Here is a 19,506-nt window from a genome sequence, read left to right on the forward strand (position 1 = left end):
TAACGATACAGTTTTGTTATTTTTAGATTATCAAACAGTTCACGTCGCGATTTTTTATGTAAAAAAAGTAGTTACTTGCGATTTGCTGATCTGCGCTTCCTCTCATCTGGTCTAGAGGTTGCACTACCACTTTATTACCGTCATATAAGCACAACTTTTAGTTCTGACATTTTTCACACCGTTCACCATGTTTCTCCTTCTTTTTTTATTTGGTGTACTATTGTTCTTTTGCCACTCGATACAACTATTTCTTTGGACACTGCTTTTAACAACGTAAATGTTGCAACTCCATTACGTGTTGCAATATTTACGTTGTTCTTACATTACTTTTCATGCAAATTTGACCTTGGGGAGTAGTGCTAGGTCAGGCGCGTAAGGTGGGTGGTCTGACACTGGGATGCTGTACTTCGTTAAAAATCTCGTAACAGACAACGCGGTGTGAGCCGGTACGTTGTCTTCACGCAGGACCATCACTTGTTCTTCCACAATTCGGGTCGTTTTTTCTCCTTTTTTCCTGATGGAGCTGAGCAACAACCTTCAGGTATAAATGTTTATTAAGAGTTTGATCTTCAAGAACCCAGTGTAGATAGAAAATTTCTTAACTATGAAAAAGAAAAACAATCGTCATGGCTTTGAATCTTGATTTGCTCATTCGAGCTCTTTTCGCTCTCGGTGAAGTTCGTTGCTTCCAGTGCATGTGCTGGCGCTTAATTTGTGGATCAAATGTGAAAAACCGAGATGGTCACATTTTATCAATCTTTCCAATAAATTAGGATTATTTTCATTACATTAAAAATGTCAATACAAACATTGCCACGGGCTTCTTTTTGTTGTATCGCGCTTTTGTCGTGTTAAATTAGTTTTGTAAAATTTGCATTATGAATCCTTCGCAATTTCTACATTTTCAACTATCGATAGAATCAGACTATGTACTTCATTGATATTTCCAACCTTTCTTTATGATGAAGGGCGTCCCGGGCGTGAGTCATCTTCAACGCCTTCTAGGCCATCTTGAAAACACTTCAACGGCTCCAAAACTCACGTACGTGATAAACAATCTTCGCTGCACACTGCTTTTAGTAGCAGACTTCAGTTGCAAGTTTTATATCGAACCTTATGACAATTTGCTGCCTTATTATTTCACTTAACATTTTCCCGCCAAAACAAGATAACAGTGCTTACAAAAACGAAGGCCACCGTCACCGTGATTTGTCCACTGACAACAGAGGTGCTGCGTTCAACTAAGAAGGCTTCACGCTCATAGAGCATAAATATTTGTGGAGCGATCGTTCGGATGGGCAGAACTCAGCATCTCTGCAGCTCAAGTCACGTGGTATTGGGACTTCTCATTTTAGCCCGCATGGCGTTTTGAGTGTTATTACTTCGCTGGTACAGATGGCTCACCTACCGTGGAACTTTGTATTTGCGTTTCACAGACATTTTAACAATTTGGTGCCAGGAACTGAACTTGGCTTAAAGATGTGAAGAGCAATGGTATTGTACTTCTTCACCACAATATCATAGCTCAGATTCCACTATATTTATGTTTTTTCAGTAATGGAAAAAAAGTAATACACAACAATATTTTTTTTTACTTTTACTACTGCACTTACTCATATTCTCGAATCTCTGCTCTAATTGATTAGGTTGTAACGACACTGTGATGATTATGAGGTCGCATACTCCGTTACAGAGCGTATGTACACGGCCATAAAGTTTTATGAAAAAGCAATACGTTTGGATCCATGAAATTGTTACAGTACATACAATAACCGATTTGCACCACATGCTTGTCAATTATTATTTTTAATTTTTCTATATTAACCAAAAAAATGGTTCAAATGGCTCTGAGCACTATGGGACTTAACATCTGAGGTCATCAGTCTGAGGTCATCAGTCCCCTGGAACTTAGAACTACTTAAACCTAACATCACACACACCCATGTCCGAGGTAGGATTCGAACCTGCGACCGTAGAGGTCGCGCGGTTCCAGACTGAACCGCCTAGAACCGCTCGGCCACACCGACAGGCCTATATTTACCATTCTACGTTCTATAGAGAAGTAAAATTTCTGCAACTTTTTTTCGCCATCTCATCAGTAAAGTGAAACCATACACTACGCAGAAAAAAATAAAAAATACAAGATGAGTGCTCCTATTTTGGAGCAATAAAAGAAGTGACCGCCAACAATATTGTTTTAGGTGCATATTGCTATCTCTGTTTTATTTAATTAAATTATAATGACACTGTATATGGAGCTGTCTCATTAAGAAATATTTTGTTACGCACAAGAGTTTGAGAACCTACATAAATTGGAGGGAATTAATCAGACTGCCATGTATAAATTTTATCTGCGTATGAACACGGCGCCAAAATGTATACACTGCCTGGCAATTTACCAAACACAGTTGCAAATTTATCTAGTACCTGTCTCGTAGACAAATGGCCATAAGGTCGCAGAAATCATCTGTACACTACAAGACCTTATAGTCCTTGCCTCGATATTTTTCAACATGTAAAGTGACTCATCTCAATATCATTTGTTGTACATACCTATCAGAAGTAGCTGTTCGTCCTTTCACGTACTTCTCTTAATATCCATAGCAACAACAAGACTGCATCATAGCTGTTACTAAAACTCAGACGTGCAGAAACGTGTCAGTCAAGGCAATGTTTAAGTTTCGCTATCACACCGCAAACTGAAGACAAGCAACGTTGACCCAGAATCACGTGAGTAGTCCGGTTTGATGTTGAGAACAGACGCAGTAGGCTATGTTCACTCCATAGATCTACATCTACATCTACGTGATTACTCTGCTATTCACAATAAAGTGCCTGGCAGAGGGTTCAGTGAACCACTTTCAAGCTGTCTCTCTACCGTTCCACTCTCGAACGGCACGCGGCAAAAAGGAGCAGTTAAATTTTTCTGTGCGAGCCCTGGTTTCTCTTATTTTATCGTGATGATCATTTCTCCCTGTGTAGGTGGGTGCTTCACAGTTCATGTCACACACTTCTCGATGTTGTAGCGGGGACTCAGTAGATGAAGTTTGAGGTAAGAATACGAGGTACGGCTAGAAAAAAACCGGACTGATGCTGGAAAAAACATTTATTTACAATTATTTACAATTTCATGTTATCTCCTTCAATGTACTCTCCTCCTCGGTCTCTACACCGCTGCATACGAATTTTCCACTGTTCATAGCAATGCTGCAGATCATTTTCGGTAAGTCCATACATTACTTCCGTCGCTTTTTCTTTTACTGCTTCAACAGTCTCAAATCTAGTTCCTTTCAAAGCTGACTTGACTTTAGGGAAAAGAAAAAAGTCACAGGGGGCCAAATCAGGTGAGTAGGGTGGATGATCTAAGATGGGAATGTTGTGTTTTGCCAAAAACGTCTTCACTGACAACGCACTGTGAGCTGGGGCATTGTCTTGGTGAAGGATCCATGACTTTTTTCTCCACAAATCGTTCCGTTTTCTCCGTACTCGCTCACGTAGGGTAGCCAGGACGCTAATGTAGTAATGCTGATTCACTGTTTGTCCCTCTGGTACCCAATCAATGTGCACAATCCCTTTGATGTCAAAAAAAAACAATCATCATTGCCTTGAATTTCGATTTTGACATTCGTGCTTTTTTTTGTCGTGGAGAACCAGGAGTTTTCCAATGCATCGATTGGCGTTTAGTTTCGGGATCGTAAGTAAAAAACCACGATTCATCGCAAGTAATAACATTTTGTAAGAAGGTGGAATCACTTTCAATGTTTTCCAGGATGTCAGAACAAATCATTCTTCGGCGTTCCTTCTGTTCAATTGTGAGACACTTTGGAACCATTTTTGAACACACTTTGTTCATGTTGAAACTTTCATGAAGAATCTGCCTAACACTTTCCTTGTCAACTCCTGTTAACTCAGACTCTGCTCTGATTGTTAAACGGCGATCTTGTCGAACAAGTTTACCGATTTTTTGCAATGTTTGCATCAGTTTTTGCTGAGAATGGTCTGCCAGTGCGAGTGTCATCACTGGTGTCTTCGCGGCCATCTTTAAATCGTTTAAACCACTCAAACACTTGTGTTCGCGATAAACAATTGTCGCCGTACACTTGTTGTAACATTACAAACGTTTCGCTTGCAGATTTTCCTAGTTTGAAACAAAATTTGATGTTAACACGCTGTTCTTTCTGTACACTCAACATTTTCCGACGCACAGACAAAACGTCAACTACTTAAAACAGACGCCACGGGCAGACTGAGTGCAGGAGGCAGATGAAACTCGAGCAGTAGGCGGAGCGAGAGTCACGTGACAGGCCACGCGACTTTCAGCGTTATTGCATTCGTTTTATTGTTTCACCAGTACTAGTCCGGTTTTTTTCTAGCCACACCTCGTACCTCTACAGGAAACGGACGACTGGGAAGTTACAAGCGAAAACCGTTCTGATACCTCTAGCAGTGGAATACATGTACCGGTATTGTTCTTGCTAAGGCAACTTTCAGCGGTGGTGGTAAGGATCAAAAAAGCAAAAATATCCAGTAAACATGGGTTCTAAAATGCATACCTTAAGGCCTATGAGCACTTGTTCAATAGAGGAGAACTGTTTCACAGCAGCGAAGGTGAACAAGTGCTACTGGCTCCTCAGGGGTGCATTTTACAAATTGTTTTGGGCAGGGGCCAGTAATGATTTGATAAAATTTTTCATAATTACAATAACAAAGATATCAAGTGCACACACTTATTGATACAATGTTAGTCAAAAGCTAAAATTTTCTCTCAGTCCATAAAGACAGTCCTGACCGTTCATCACAGTAAAATAGTAGTGTTTTTCTCAAAGTCTGGCACCGCTGCTGGCCCACCAATACCGTAATCTCTACCAGGACTACAGTGGGTTTACTCTGTGATGACCTACCTACCAATATTCTTCAAAACTTACTCTGCTGTGGGTTTGCTCTGTTGTGGCCCATTACCTGTCTGCATGTCGAGAGTCAGCACTGTCTATCCGTTAGAAGGACAACACTACCTCTTCAAGACTGCATGCAAATCCACTACTTCCGTGTGCATTTTCATTTACTGCTCAGACTTTGAGAAAAACACTGCTATTTTACTGTGATGAACGATCAGGACTGTCTTTATGAACTGTGAGAAAATTTTAGCTTTTGACCAACATTGTATCAATAAGTGTGTGCATTTGATATCTTTGTTATTGCCGGCCGAAGTGGCCGTGCGGTTAAAGGCGCTGCAGTCTGGAACCGCAAGACCGCTACGGTCGCAGGTTCGAATCCTGCCTCGGGCATGGATGTTTGTGATGTCCTTAGGTTAGTTAGGTTTAACTAGTTCTAAGTTCTAGGGGACTAATGACCTCAGCAGTTGAGTCCCATAGTGCTCAGAGCCATTTGATTTATCTTTGTTATTGTAATTATGAAAAATTTTATCAAATAATTATTGGCCACTGCCCAAAACAATTTGTAAATTTTTTTGTGGGGAGCGTGGGGGCTATGTAAGTAGGCTGTTTAGGTTTTCTTATTGGTAACACCACGTACCGCTCTGTATGAAAAATCACTGGCTGTGCTGTGTGCAGTCTGTGGCTAGTTTGCATTGTTGTCTGCCATTGTAGTGTTGGGCATATGGATGTGAACAGCGCGTAGCGTTGCGCAGTTGGAGGTGAGCCGCCAGCAGTGGTGGATGTGGGGAGAGAGATGGCGGAGTTTTGAAATTTGTAAGACTGGATGTCATGAACTGCTATATACATTATGACTTTTGAACACTATTGAGGTAAATACATTGTTTGATCTCTATCAAAATCTTTCATTTGCTAACTATGCCTATTAGTAGTTAGTGCCTTCAGTAGTTTGAATCTTTTATTTAGCTGGCAGTAGTGGCGCTCGCTGTATTGCAGTAGTTCGAGTAACGAAGATTTGTGAAAGGTATAGGTTAATGTTAGTCAGGGCCATTCTTTTGTAGGGATTTTTGAAAGTCAGATTGCGTTGCGCTAAAAACATTGTGTGCCAGTTTAAGCACAGTCATGTATAATTGTTCTAAGGGGACGATTCACATTTTAAAGGCCATTTTTCCTTCTTTTGGTCCATACTACCGCTCTGAAAGTTGCTTGCCCTACATTCTTAGCAAGAACAGTGGCGATCATGTATTCCACTGTCAGAGGTATCAGAACGGTTTTCGATTGTAACTTTCGACTCGTTCGTTTCCGAGCCAAGGACCCTTGACTCAAATTGATACATTTATTCGTCTCCGTCATCCTTGAATGCTTGTAAATCGTCGCGGATCAAGCTATATTTACACTGAATTACAGGCGCAGCGACTGTAGCTTTGACGTTCTGTATCGTCATCGAGTAGAACAGAAGTGATATCTGGTGTTCCGCAAGGTAGTGTCATAGGCCCTCTGCTGTTCCTGATTTATATAAATGATCTAGGTGATAATCTGAGCAGCACTCTTAGATTGTTTGCAGTTGACGCTGTAATTTACAGCCCAGTAAAATCATCACACGATCAATTCCAATTACAAAATGATCTGGAGTAGAGATGGGCAAACTGAAACACTTAACTGTTTCGAAACAAATGAAACAGTACAATGTAATGTTTCGATACGCTGTTTCGAAACAGTGAAACAGTTTGTGTTTAGTAATCTAATAAACGTACACATTTAATCATCTTGAATGTCTACTGTATAAGTATATCCATATAAACACAAATGAGGTGCGAGAGCGCTAATCATTTCGCAGAAAGTATGAAACTATCACCTGGGCGTCCTGGCAGTTTCGTATTTCCTGCAGCAAATGCGCTGCTTTCGTGTTGTGTGACTTTCATACTTTTCAACTGGCTGATGACAGCCATAGCTGAAGGCAGAAGAACCACCACGAACGGAACTGGAGGTAGGAGCAAACTGCAGAAACAACGGATATGCTACTGGGATTCCCACATTCCGTTAGTATGGGTAATATACCCATCCTGCTAATTTCCATGCACACAAAGGGAATCATTGTGGAAAATAGGCACAGTGACTATAGACTCACAAATAACGCCAAATAATTCGAATAAATAACAAAATATAACAGAAAAAAATTTTGTCTTTCAAGGTGTTTCGAACCTTTACTATAAAGTCACCATGCTTCCCAGCCCTTCCCGTTCCCCATTACACTACCAGTGATACGTCAAACAGATTGCTTGCAACTATACCTAGATCAAATTTATGTATATGTCTAATAACTGTCAATCTAGGCCTTTTTTTATTCAAAACGTTGTAGGCTTATTTGCGTTTCTTAATACGGTTACTGTACATGAACAGAGAAGCGTATGTTATAAAAAAAGTTTAATTTAATCGAATGATTTTCACATATTTATTATTTTGAATGGGAATAGTATGCGTTGTTTCATTGTTTGGTTAGTGTTTATAAAGCAGATGTTACGCCATTTCGTAATAGGACAGTCAGCTAGAAACGAAGCTTTATTTTCGGATATCTTAAGCTTCATTCTATTGCTTGTCAAAAAGAATTCGACACACTTGAAAGTGTTTCATGAAGTGTTATGTTGTGTTTCAGTATCTGTGCCGAGCCTGAATCTCGTACGACACAGACCGGAATGAAACATCACTGTTTCGATACAATTAGTCCGTTCCAAGCGCAGGTGGCCTGAAACAGCCTTATTTTGAAACAACGATACAGTTTCTGTGTCTGGCTCGAGATCGAATCTGGTGCGGTTATCCGAAACAGGGGCTGAATGAAACACCACTGTTTCGAAACAGTGAACCACAGCCGTTCCGAAACACTGAAACAGTTCCACGTATCGATACACTGTATCGAAACATAGAAACAGTGGCCAAGTCTAATCTGGAGAGAATTTCTGTATGGTGCGAAAAGTGGCAATTAGCACTAAACAAAGAAAAGTGCGAGGTCATCCACATGGGAACTAAAGGAAATCCGATAAATTTTGGGTATACGATAAATCGCACAAATCTAAGGGCTGTCAATTCGACTATATACCTAGGAATTACAATTACGAGCAACTTAAATTGGAAAGACCACATAGATAACATTGAGGGGAAGGCGAAACAAAGACTGCGTTTTGTTGGCAGAACACTTAGAAGATGCGACAAACCCACTAAAGAGACAGCCTACATTACACTTGTCCGTCCTCTGCTGGAATATTGCTGCGCGGTATGGGATCCTTTCCAGGTAGGATTGACGGAGGACATCGAAAAAGTGCAAAGAAGGGCAGCTCGTTTCGTGTTATCGTGCAGTAGGGGTGAGAGTGTCACTGATATGATACGCCAGTTGGGGTGGCAGTCACTGAAACAAAGGCGGTTTTCTTTGCGGCGAGATCTATTTATGAAATTTCAATCAACAGCTTTCTCTACCGAATGTGAAAATATTTTGTTGACACCCACTAACGTAGGGGGAAACGATCATCATAATAAAATAAGAGAAATCAGAGCTCGAACGGAAAGATTTAGGTGTTCCTTTTTCCCACGCGCCATTCGAGAGTGGAATGGTAGAGAAGTAGTATGAAAATGGTTCGATGAACCCTCTGCCAGGCACTGAAGTGTGAATCGCAGAGTAGACATGTAGATGTAGATGAAGATTTTGGCCTCTCTAGAAGGCAAAAAAACACTCAGCCATGTATTTGCTCTCCAAGACAGGATGGAAGCAAGGAAGGAGGTCGGCAGTAAGTTTCCCGTGGTGGAAATGAAAACAGAAAACTTCATTTCAGTTACAGAAGTGGTAGCCATAGCAACGGATAAAATTGCTAAAGAAGCATAAGGAAGCAAAATACAACGGAGGAACAGAGGTAGATTGGAAACAGCGAACAAAATCCTCTAAAATGCAGTACAATTGTTTACTAAACCGTGATCTGATTTTAGGAGGCTCAATACTGGTCCCCCATCAATACGTCTTCTGCAGGCTTTCTCTCAAGATGAGTTTGAAATAAAAGTTTAGGAACGGAAAAATCTTTATGAGACGTAGAACTACATCCCTCCAATTTATAACGTGCTCTACAACAGTACATCCCACTCCCAGACAGCAGTTACCATGGGTGCAAGAACCGTGAGTGAAGAGAGAAAAGGACATGGTCAAAGACGGAGACGACGAAGACTGAAAAATGCCCAACACAGTGGCACAGCGTCACTAATATTGCCTGGAAGGGCATTCGTCAAGAGATACCACAGAAGGAAATGACTGTGATTCTACAGACTCTGTGAGCGGATTATGCTAAATGACAATGAATAATGTCTTGTATGTGTCTGAACCACATCAGTACATTTTGTTTTTGGTATTTCAATTTTATCTGCTCTTTATCTACTGTTTTTCAGCTTTTTATACTGATTTCGCATTAATTACTCACATTTCCTTGTTCTATAATGAATATATTATGGTATGTGTACCACATCTCTTGTAGCAAAAAATCTTCTATATACAGCACAGTAAATAAAGCGGTTTTGCATTTGTACCCTCCCCCCCCCCCCCCCCCCCTGTGAACCATGGACCTTACCGTTGGTGGGGAGGCTTGCTTGCCTCAGCGATGCATATAGCCGTACCGTAGATGCAACCACAGCGGAGGGGTATCTGTTGAGAGGCCAGACAAACGTGTGGTTCCTGAAGAGGGGCAGCAGCCTTTTCAGTAGTGGCAGGGGCAACACTCTGGATGATTGACTGTAGCACTAACCAAAACGGCCTTGCTGTGCTAGTACTGCGATCGGCTGAAAGCAAGGGTAAGCTACGGCCGTAATTTTTACCGAGGGCATGCAGCTTTACTGTATGGCTTACGCGTTTCTTAAGAAGAGAAATTTGTTAACATCGTGTATAGTCAGGAAGTCGTTTCTGAAGGTATTTGTATGGAGTGTAGCCATGTACGGAAGTGAAACATGGACGTTAAATAGTTTTGGACAAGAAGAGAATAGAAGCTTTCGAAATGTGCCTCTGCCAGGCACTTAAGTGTGGATTGCAGAGTAACCATGTAGATGTAGATGTAGGTGTAGATGGATGAGGTCTGCGGACAATGGTTCGCGTGTAAAACTTGATCTACTACGTCCCCTCTACAACCTAGTAGTGTGTTACATGAATTGTGAAACATCCTGTACGTACTCTATGTTCACGCTCCGCAGCTATCAGTCGTTCACACCACCTGCCCCATTATTTTGTAGCTACCTCTCAGTTGTTCAGAACGGCAAGGTGGATAACGTAGTGTGGACGCGTACTGGACGAATGAGTACTCACTGAACTCTTGACAGTAGGCTTGGTATATCAGTCGTCCGCCGTAGCCGTAGTGCTGGTAGCGGCGCTGGACGTGGGTACAGACGCAGTCGAGTACTCCAGTGCCATTTGCAGCCAGTATGGCCAGCAGCGACGTAGCTACGCCGGCTGGATGCATCGTAAGCCTTTAAGAGCGACGTAGAAACACGCACTGTGGGCGTCGCTGGGAGCGCGGGTCCGCTATAAGGAGACGCGCAGCGGATGTCTTTGCCGCAGGATGAGTGAACCACAGGAAGTATGATGTCTCCATTCCGGAGCCTCTTTCCTGTCAGAGAGACCAGTTGCCAACTCAGAGACGTAACAGGAAAATACTCTTTCGTTTTATGCGTTTGTCTGCCGCACATTTTCAAGACTACAGTGAGATCCACTGATACACTTCCAAGATGCTACTCCAGGCGGGTGTAAGCTGACTGTGCGCAATGGAAAATGATGATTTGGCCCTCTCTGACTACCCCCTGAAGCAGTGTGGTGTGCGTACTGTAAGACCTTCGGTACACACACCATCAGATTACTTGACTTGTCGCTCTAGCGAAGTAGGTGAGTGTCAGCAATATGTCTCGTGGTCTTATCGTGGCGTGTTTATCTTCTGCCGTTAGGTCAGACGATAGAAATGCCACTTGCACGCTTAGAGTAGCAGATTGACGGTGAGCAACTTTAAACAGAACTTGATTAATTTTCACACATATTTATTAAAATAATAAAAATCATAAACCTTACTTAACTTGATTCTGGATGCTATTTACAATTGACAATCTGAAGTTCCTTTGGTCTTGGTACGTTAATCTTATTCTCACATATCTCTGATACTTGACAAAGTGTCTATTCATTTATCTTCATGGCTATGTACAGGAATATGATAATCTTATTAGGCGCAGACTGAAACTTGACTATAGACTAATGCAGACTGATGCAGATAAATGCAAACGGATGCAGACTGACTAATCGGAGGTCTGTACACTCGTTATAATACCTCGCGCGTTCGGGTATCACTGCACGAGTGTTATCCGCCAGGAGAAAAGGTTCTACGTTAGCAGCAATCTCATTGGCTGCGTTACATATTAATACGCGGATCGGCGGAAGCAGAAATTGGTCCATCTCTAAGACAGAGTAGTGCGGAGACGGACGAGCGCTGCGCCTGCGCTGTTGTGCTTAGCGCGGCGCGCTCTAGTGGGAAAGTTGTGTACGCGCTGACTACGCGCAACTACACTCCTGGAAATTGAAATAAGAACACCGTGAATTCATTGTCCCAGGAAGGGGAAACTTTATTGACACATTCCTGGGGTCAGATACATCACATGATCACACTGACAGAACCACAGGCACATAGACACAGGCAACAGAGCATGCACAATGTCGGCACTAGTACAGTGTATATCCACCTTTCCCAGCAATGCAGGCTGCTATTCTCCCATGGAGACGATCGTAGAGATGCTGGATGTAGTCCTGTGGAACGGCTTGCCATGCCATTTCCACCTGGCGCCTCAGTTGGACCAGCGTTCGTGCTGGACGTGCAGACCGCGTGAGACGACGCTTCATCCAGTCCCAAACATGCTCAATGGGGGACAGATCCGGAGATCTTGCTGGCCAGGGTAGTTGACTTACACCTTCTAGAGCACGTTGGGTGGCACGGGATACATGCGGACGTGCATTGTCCTGTTGGAACAGCAAGTTCCCTTGCCGGTCTACGAATGGTAGAACGATGGGTTCGATGACGGTTTGGATGTACCGTGCACTATTCAGTGTCCCCTCGACGATCACCAGTGGTGTACGGCCAGTGTAGGAGATCGCTCCCCACACCATGATGCCGGGTGTTGGCCCTGTGTGCCTCGGTCGTATGCAGTCCTGATTGTGGCGCTCACCTGCACGGCGCCAAACACGCATACGACCATCATTGGCACCAAGGCAGAAGCGACTCTCATCGCTGAAGACGTCTTCATTCGTCCCTGCATTCACGCCTGTCGCGACACCACTGGAGGCGGGCTGCACGATGTTGGGGCGTGAGCGGAAGACGGCCTAACGGTGTGCGGGACCGTAGCCCAGCTTCATGGAGACGGTTGCGAATGGTCCTCGCCGATACCCCAGGAGCAACAGTGTCCCTAATTTGCTGGGAAGTGGCGGTGCGGTCCCCTACGGCACTGCGTAGGATCCTACGGTCTTGGCGTGCATCCGTGCGTCGCTGCGGTCCGGTCCCAGGTCGACGGGCACGTGCACCTTCCGCCGACCACTGGCGACAACATCGATGTACTGTGGAGACCTCACGCCCCACGTGTTGAGCAATTCGGCGGTACGTCCACCCGGCCTCCCGCATGCCCACTATACGCCCTCGCTCAAAGTCCGTCAACTGCACGTACGGTTCACGTCCACGCTGTCGCGGCATGCTACCAGTGTTAAAGACTGCGATGGAGCTCCGTATGCCACGGCAAACTGGCTGACACTGACGGCGGCGGTGCACAAATGCTGCGCAGCTAGCGCCATTCGACGGCCAACACCGCGGTTCCTGGTGTGTCCGCTGTGCCGTGCGTGTGATCATTGCTTGTACAGCCCTCTCGCAGTGTCCGGAGCAAGTATGGTGGGTCTGACACACCGGTGTCAATGTGTTCTTTTTTCCATTTTCAGGAGTGTATGTACACAACAAGCAGATATTTAACAAATTTAATAGCCTACATAAAAATATTCAATACACCCTTGAACAGGAAGAACACAACACCATACCTATTCTTGACATGAAAATATCAAAACAGAACCAAAAGGTAGCTTTCAATGTCTACAAAAAACCTACTGGCGCTGACAGCACTATACCAAACTCCTCAACGTATCCCTGCTCCCACAAAAAAGCTGCTTATAGATCAATGCTGTACAGAGCACACAAATTTCCACTTGAGCATACAGAACTCCAACAAGAAATAGAAACCATAACATACACTGCAATAAAGAATGGATACGACCCTTCTCTAATTAATACCCTGTCACAACAGATAAAAAATAAACTGAACAAACAACTTCAAACCACACTCACAACTGACAGTGCCCCAGCAGTCAAACATGTAAAAACGCCATATCTTGGAATAGTATCTGAGAAATTAGCAAGACTATTCAAAAACACAGATGTAAAACTTAGCTTCAGCACCAACAACAACCTAAGCAGGAAGCTTATTCACAGTATAAAACCAACAGATACAAGTCTTGATGCATCTGGCATTTACAGAATTACCTGCAGCCAATGTAATAAATATTATATCGGCCAAACAGGCAAAAATTTCAGAATTCGATTCAAAGAACATTTATACTGCTACAGGCTTGATAAATGCAACAAATCAGCAGTAGCAACTCACATTAAAGACACAGGCCACCCTTTGAAAAACCAAGACAACCTCGAAATTTTGCACAAATTAGGAAATAGTAAAAGAATGGATATCATGGAAGAAATGAAAATTTTCATACATAACACAAAGCATGAAGATAACATTCTTAATGAAATAACCGTATTCAAAAACTCGAAAGTCTTCAACAGTCTTATGCCAGTTCTAACTCAATAGATTCAAGAAACGTAAACGTAAATAATTGACTAGAACCAAGAATATCGATACAAAATCTCGATAATCGTACAAACTCACGTGCTACAGTCCGCCATCTTGTGTTGTGTGTACAACATCGAAGCAATTTGTGCAGTGGCAATCAGTGACAAAATATAATGTGCAATAGTGTAGTGTCAATCAACAGCTCCGCTATTACACCAGTGATGCGAGTGAAGCAGCAAGATTATGAAATTGTAAGTGATCAACTGTCATATAAAAGCCTTTCGCACTATTTTCGTAACACATAACTGATGCAAAGCTGTCTGCATCCGATACAGGCTGTGATATACATAGTCAACCACAAGGAAGAAAACCAGCAGAAGACATCACTGATTTCGATTTCTAGATATACACTGCCCCCCTCCTCCCCCCCCCCCAAAATGCCACACCAGCAGCTACATTAAAAAACAATGGACAAACTGTTCTAGCCTAATCTAGTTGAAGACTGTTTATTTTTAAGTAACATTTCTCTATTTATGTATGTACTAACGCTTGAAAATGAACAGAACATGTTCGAAACGCGTTGCATTATATCAGATTAAGCATAAAATAAAATAAAAAGTGATTGGTAGCAGAAACTTGAAATAAATAATTATTCCACACAGTCACGGTCCACAAACCTCGATAATCGTAAAGACTCACATTCTACAGTTCGCCATCTTGTGTTGTGTATATAACATTATGGCTGAAAACAATAATAAAGATCTTAGGAACTCTTAATTCTTTTTATCATATAAATTACAATCTAAACATAATGATTAAGGCAACTAATACTATTAAATGATAAACGTTGTTTCTTATTGTACATATATTGTAGATTGAAAAAACACCCTTTATTACAAATGTCAATATTTCCTAAGTAAAATTATTAATCAATTGCCCAACTTTGCCCCTTTTTATGGCCACGCGATGTAACATAAATAACGCAAAATGTCTGATATTATCGTCGTAACAGACACTAGAAGACAGTACTTTCAAAGATGATCTTCGGTGGTGTGGAACCTCAGTGGAAATAAACTAACATGATCAGAGCTGTTTAGCTTTATAGCCCTAATAAGCCGAAGCAATTTGCGGTATCACCGAATGTACTGCGTCCGGTGCGTCGAAGCGATGGTTCTCGTACTCGACTGCGACGATAGAAGAACTCGAGATACACAAAATAAACTCTTTCAAACACTAGGACGGGAGAAGGCGGTCCTCTCACTAATAAACTCTAATACTGTCTTCTCCTCTCTGTGTTCTACAGACGAGAAATGCGATCTCCCAGAAACAAGGACAGAGTTCAGATAACGTCTCAACGTAAGTATAGGCAGAATAAGTGCTCTCAATTAATGAACGCTACATACTAAACGACGACTTACAACCCGGAGGTGAAAGTCCAGAACCGTATAGATTCGCAACAGTACAGTGCCTAACTGTTCTAACTATAAACTCTCCTGAGAGCAAAGACAGCAAGTCCGTCTGTACCAATAAAGCTGATACCGAGCGACCGTCACACACGGGGACTCACAATGGAAGACCTCGTCTCTCCACCGCTGACTTCCCAGCAAGGCTCGGCTCCCCACCCTCGTAATTCCGAAAACGACGGAATATTTTCCCTCTCTACAGATTCTTCCGAACGCCGACCAACCATATTTTAGTCTTTTGTCGTCCAGTGCGGAAAGTTTACGAGGAAAAACATATACTCGTACAATGGTACGCTTCTGAGTAAAAATCCTAGGTGTCGCTTCTTTGTTCCTCTCACTTATATTAGCGGCTGGCCGTCACCCTATTGTGCTCCAGAACTCAGGTGCTACGACGGTCATCTAGCTACTTCCTGTTTTTAAGCAGGACCAACACCTGTGAGGGTTTTCCACTCAGAGCTTGAGTTCTGGCTGCCGTTTCATCACCATTGGCATTCCCACCTCTACTAGTATAGGCAATCATTCATTATACCATTCTGATAATAAAGACAATCCGTCACCTTTCACGCGATAAGCGTTAACAATAATTTACAAGGTGTACGTAACAATGTCAGCCTCCTTTATATATTCATATATACGATGTACAACGTATCACATGATACCTATTTGTGACTGTAGATCACAGCAATGTATGTGGATGAGTGCCTTTAAGGTGCGGAATTATAGCTACCTTACAGACTAGTGGGTTATGTCTAGCAGCGATGGCTTAATACTGTATTCCGGCACAATTTTTGCTCATTGGTTCCGAATTAGGAAATGAGAGACAGGGTAGTAATACCGATTGTTGTAAAAATAAAGAAAAAGTGTCCTGGTGCGAATAGGATTCGAGCTCTGTGCATTCTCCACAATTAGGTGTCTAGACAGTTGACCCTCACCGGGAGAGGAGAATCCCGACCGTTTCTGCCTGTTATCGGCGTCTTTACTGATGTAGGTCCCGGGAATTCCGCGACTTTCCAGAACATTTTAGTTTAAAGTCCGAAGTCGGATCAAAAATGAGAAAAGAAATCTGGAATGAACACTGATGTGAAACTTCCTGGCAAATTAAAACTGTGTCCCTAACCGAGACTCGAACTCAGGACCATTGCTTTAGCGGGCAAGTGCACAGCTGATACGGCACTTTCCCACGAAAGGTCCGGCCACAGTGGTCGAGTGGTTCTAGGCGCTTCAGTCTGGAACAGCGCGACCGTTACGGTCCCAGGTTCGAATCTTGCCTCGGGCATGGATGTGTGTAATGTCCTTAGGTTAGTTAGGTTTAAGTAGTTCTAAGTTCTAGGGGACTTATGACCACAGATGTTAAGTCCCATAGTGCTCAGAGCCATTTGAACCATTTTGAACTCACGAAAGGCTAAAGTCCCGCTTTCGAGTCTCGGTCTGGGGACGCAGTTTTAATTTGCCAGGAAGTTTCATATCAGCGCACACTTCACTGCACAGGTAAAATTGCACTCTGGAAACATCCCCCAGGCTGTGGCTAAGACATGTCTCCGCAATACCCTTTCTTCCTGGAGTGCTAGTGTTGCAAGTTTCACAGGAGAGCTTCTGTGAAGTTTGGATGGTGGGAGACAAGATACTGGTTTTGACGAAAGAAATACTTTTTTAATAAATGAAAAACATCAGTTTGCTTTTGTTCTACAATATTACTTTTATTTTTAACCGGTTTTAGGCTTACAAGGCCATCTTCAGACATTTACTGAGTATTATCACCAAAGAAGTTACAATGTTTGCAAACAACGTTGGAAGAGAAGTAACACGTCCAGACTGAAGTAGTTACATACAATCAGTAACATCTTTGACAGTGTGGTGGTAGTGCAATGAAAAAGTAAAAATTGGACAGTACATAGATAACAATAGAGCAAACAGGGAAACCTTTAACACAAAATAGGAATAGCATGCCCACATAAAAGTTTCTATTAAAAAAGAAAACTAATAAAATAAAATAAAATTTGTACTAGACAAGGCTACATCAGGAGGTATGAAACATGGAGAGTGATATTTTTTTCTTATTATATAATTAAGTATTAACAACTTTCTTTTTTTCCTTTTCTTGCACTGTGTAATCTTCCTTCTTGCCAAATTTCATGATTCGGGGTCGACGGAAAGTACTATATTGGTTTTAAATAATGAGTTTGCGTGTATCAAAATATGTGACTTCTATTGCCGTATCTGTTGATTGCATTGTCTTACAAGCTTCACTTTGATACACTACCAAGGGACCATAGACCGTATATGACATAAATTTCAACCTGGTAAGTTCCCGAAAAATAGGGTTTTTAACACTCAGACAGACAGACGCACAGCAAAATGATCCCATAAGGGATCCTTCTCCACCGACTGTGGTATGGAACAAGCGGAGCGGACACGAATGGTGATTCAGTCTAGCAACGGTAAGGATTGAAAATGGGGAAACGCACTGACTTAAGCTACATTGAACACGGGCAGATGAGTGACTTTTAGTTTATGGGCATTAGGCTGCGGACCAAGTCGGAAGCCGACCTGTTTGTACATATCAACGTAACGGCTGGTTCGTGGCTTCATCAGACAGCTGCCTAAGATGGTGGAATCAGACTGGCATACAGGGGATGGGTAAAATAATGTGATGGTTGTGTTTGGCTGTTAACAACACAGGTAAGGCACGTGTTGCGCTGGACTGTACGGACAAAGCATCAGGGCACGTTGTTTACGAATAGTGCACACTTCGCATTAGCATTGATAGGCCGACGTGGCGTGCAATTAAAGACCTAACAGAGTTCCAAAGGGGGCACATTATGGGGGACCTGATTATCTGCAACGTCGCGGTTAAGACAGCCAACTTACTGAATGTTGCAAGAGCAACTATTTCAACAGTCATGAGAGCCAACACAAAACATGGGAAAACATCATCGTGTAAACGTAATAGTGGGCACGAGATCGTCATACGCCAACACAAATTTTGTCAAAACAACACAAAACTAAAACGAAACTTCCTGGCAGTTTAAAACTGTGTGCTGGACCGAGACTCGAACTCGGGACCTTTGCCTTTCGCAGGCAAGTGCTCTACCAACTGAGCTACCCAAGCACGACTCACGCCCCGTCCTCACAGCTCTACTTCTGCTAGTACCTCGTCTCCTACCTTCCTAACTTAACAGAAGTTCTCCTGCGAAACTTGCAGAACTAGCACTCCTGAAAGAAAGGAGATATGGCTTAGCCACAGCCTGGGGGATGTTTCCAGAATGAGATTTCCACTCTACAGCGGAGTGTGCGCTCATATGAAACTTCCTGGCAGATTAAAACTGTGTGTCGGACCGATACTCGAACTCGGGACCTTCGTCTTTCGCGGGAAAATGCTCTACCAACTGAAATGGCTAAAGGGACTGCAGACGTCAATATCCACCTTCTATACCACGTATCTATCGACACTGTCCGCCGAGAACTCCATAAAGCGAATATTCGTGGACGAGCTGCTATACCGAAACCACTAGTGACGGCAACCAACGCAAGGAAGCTTGAAACATGGTATCAGGAGCCTAAATCGTGGACGGCTGATCAGTGGGAACACGTCATACAGTCCTACGAGCCAACTTTTTCGTTATTTCCAACATCGGGCCTGGGTTACGTCTGGAGAACGCCAAAAGAATCCTACAATCCTGATTGCTTGATTCCAACGGTTAAGCATGGAGATGGAAGTGTGATGGTGTGGGCAGCCATATCATGGTATTCTGATGGTCCTATCAATAGTCTCAAGGCCCGTTCTACAGACAACGATTATGTGAACATTTTAGGTGAACACATGCACCCCTATGATTCAAATGTTCTTCCCCAACAATGATGCCATATTTCAGGGCGATAATGCACCGTCCGGCCGGGGTGGCCGAGCGGTTCTAGGCGCTACAGTCTGGAACCGCGCGACCGCTTCGATCGCAGGATCGAATCCTGCCTCGGGCATGGATGTGTGTGATGTCCTTAGGATAGTTAGGTTTAGGTAGTTCTAAGTTCTAGAGGACTGATGACCTCAGAAGTTAAGTGCCATAGTGCTCAGAGCCATTTTTGATAATGCACCCATTCACACACTACAAACGTGGTAGGAGGAGTATGCAACTGAACTGCAGCGTCTTCCCTGTCAAGCACAGTCCCCGACTTGAACATTATCGAACCGTTGCGGACGCTATTGGAGGGCAGACTCCGCCTCCGAGGTTCTGATCGAAGAGTGGCATAACATTCTACTGGATATTATGCAATCA

At 43.0% G+C, this 19,506-nt stretch overlaps 1 protein-coding gene across 1 annotated transcript in view; it reads right to left on the reverse strand.

Moving 5' to 3' along the window:
- LOC124551122 overlaps positions 1–10,394 on the reverse strand; it is a 79,788-nt gene extending 69,394 nt beyond the window's left edge. Inside the window, exon 1 of the mRNA XM_047126072.1 lies at positions 10,219–10,394. Coding sequence (XP_046982028.1) covers positions 10,219–10,372 — 154 coding nt within the window. The 5' untranslated portion in view covers positions 10,373–10,394. The remainder of the gene's footprint in view (positions 1–10,218) is intronic.
- Between the last annotated feature and the right edge of the window lie 9,112 nt (positions 10,395–19,506).

The sequence above is a fragment of the Schistocerca americana genome, chromosome 9, assembly GCF_021461395.2.
Source record: "Schistocerca americana isolate TAMUIC-IGC-003095 chromosome 9, iqSchAmer2.1, whole genome shotgun sequence".
Taxonomy (NCBI): Eukaryota; Metazoa; Arthropoda; class Insecta; order Orthoptera; family Acrididae; genus Schistocerca; species Schistocerca americana.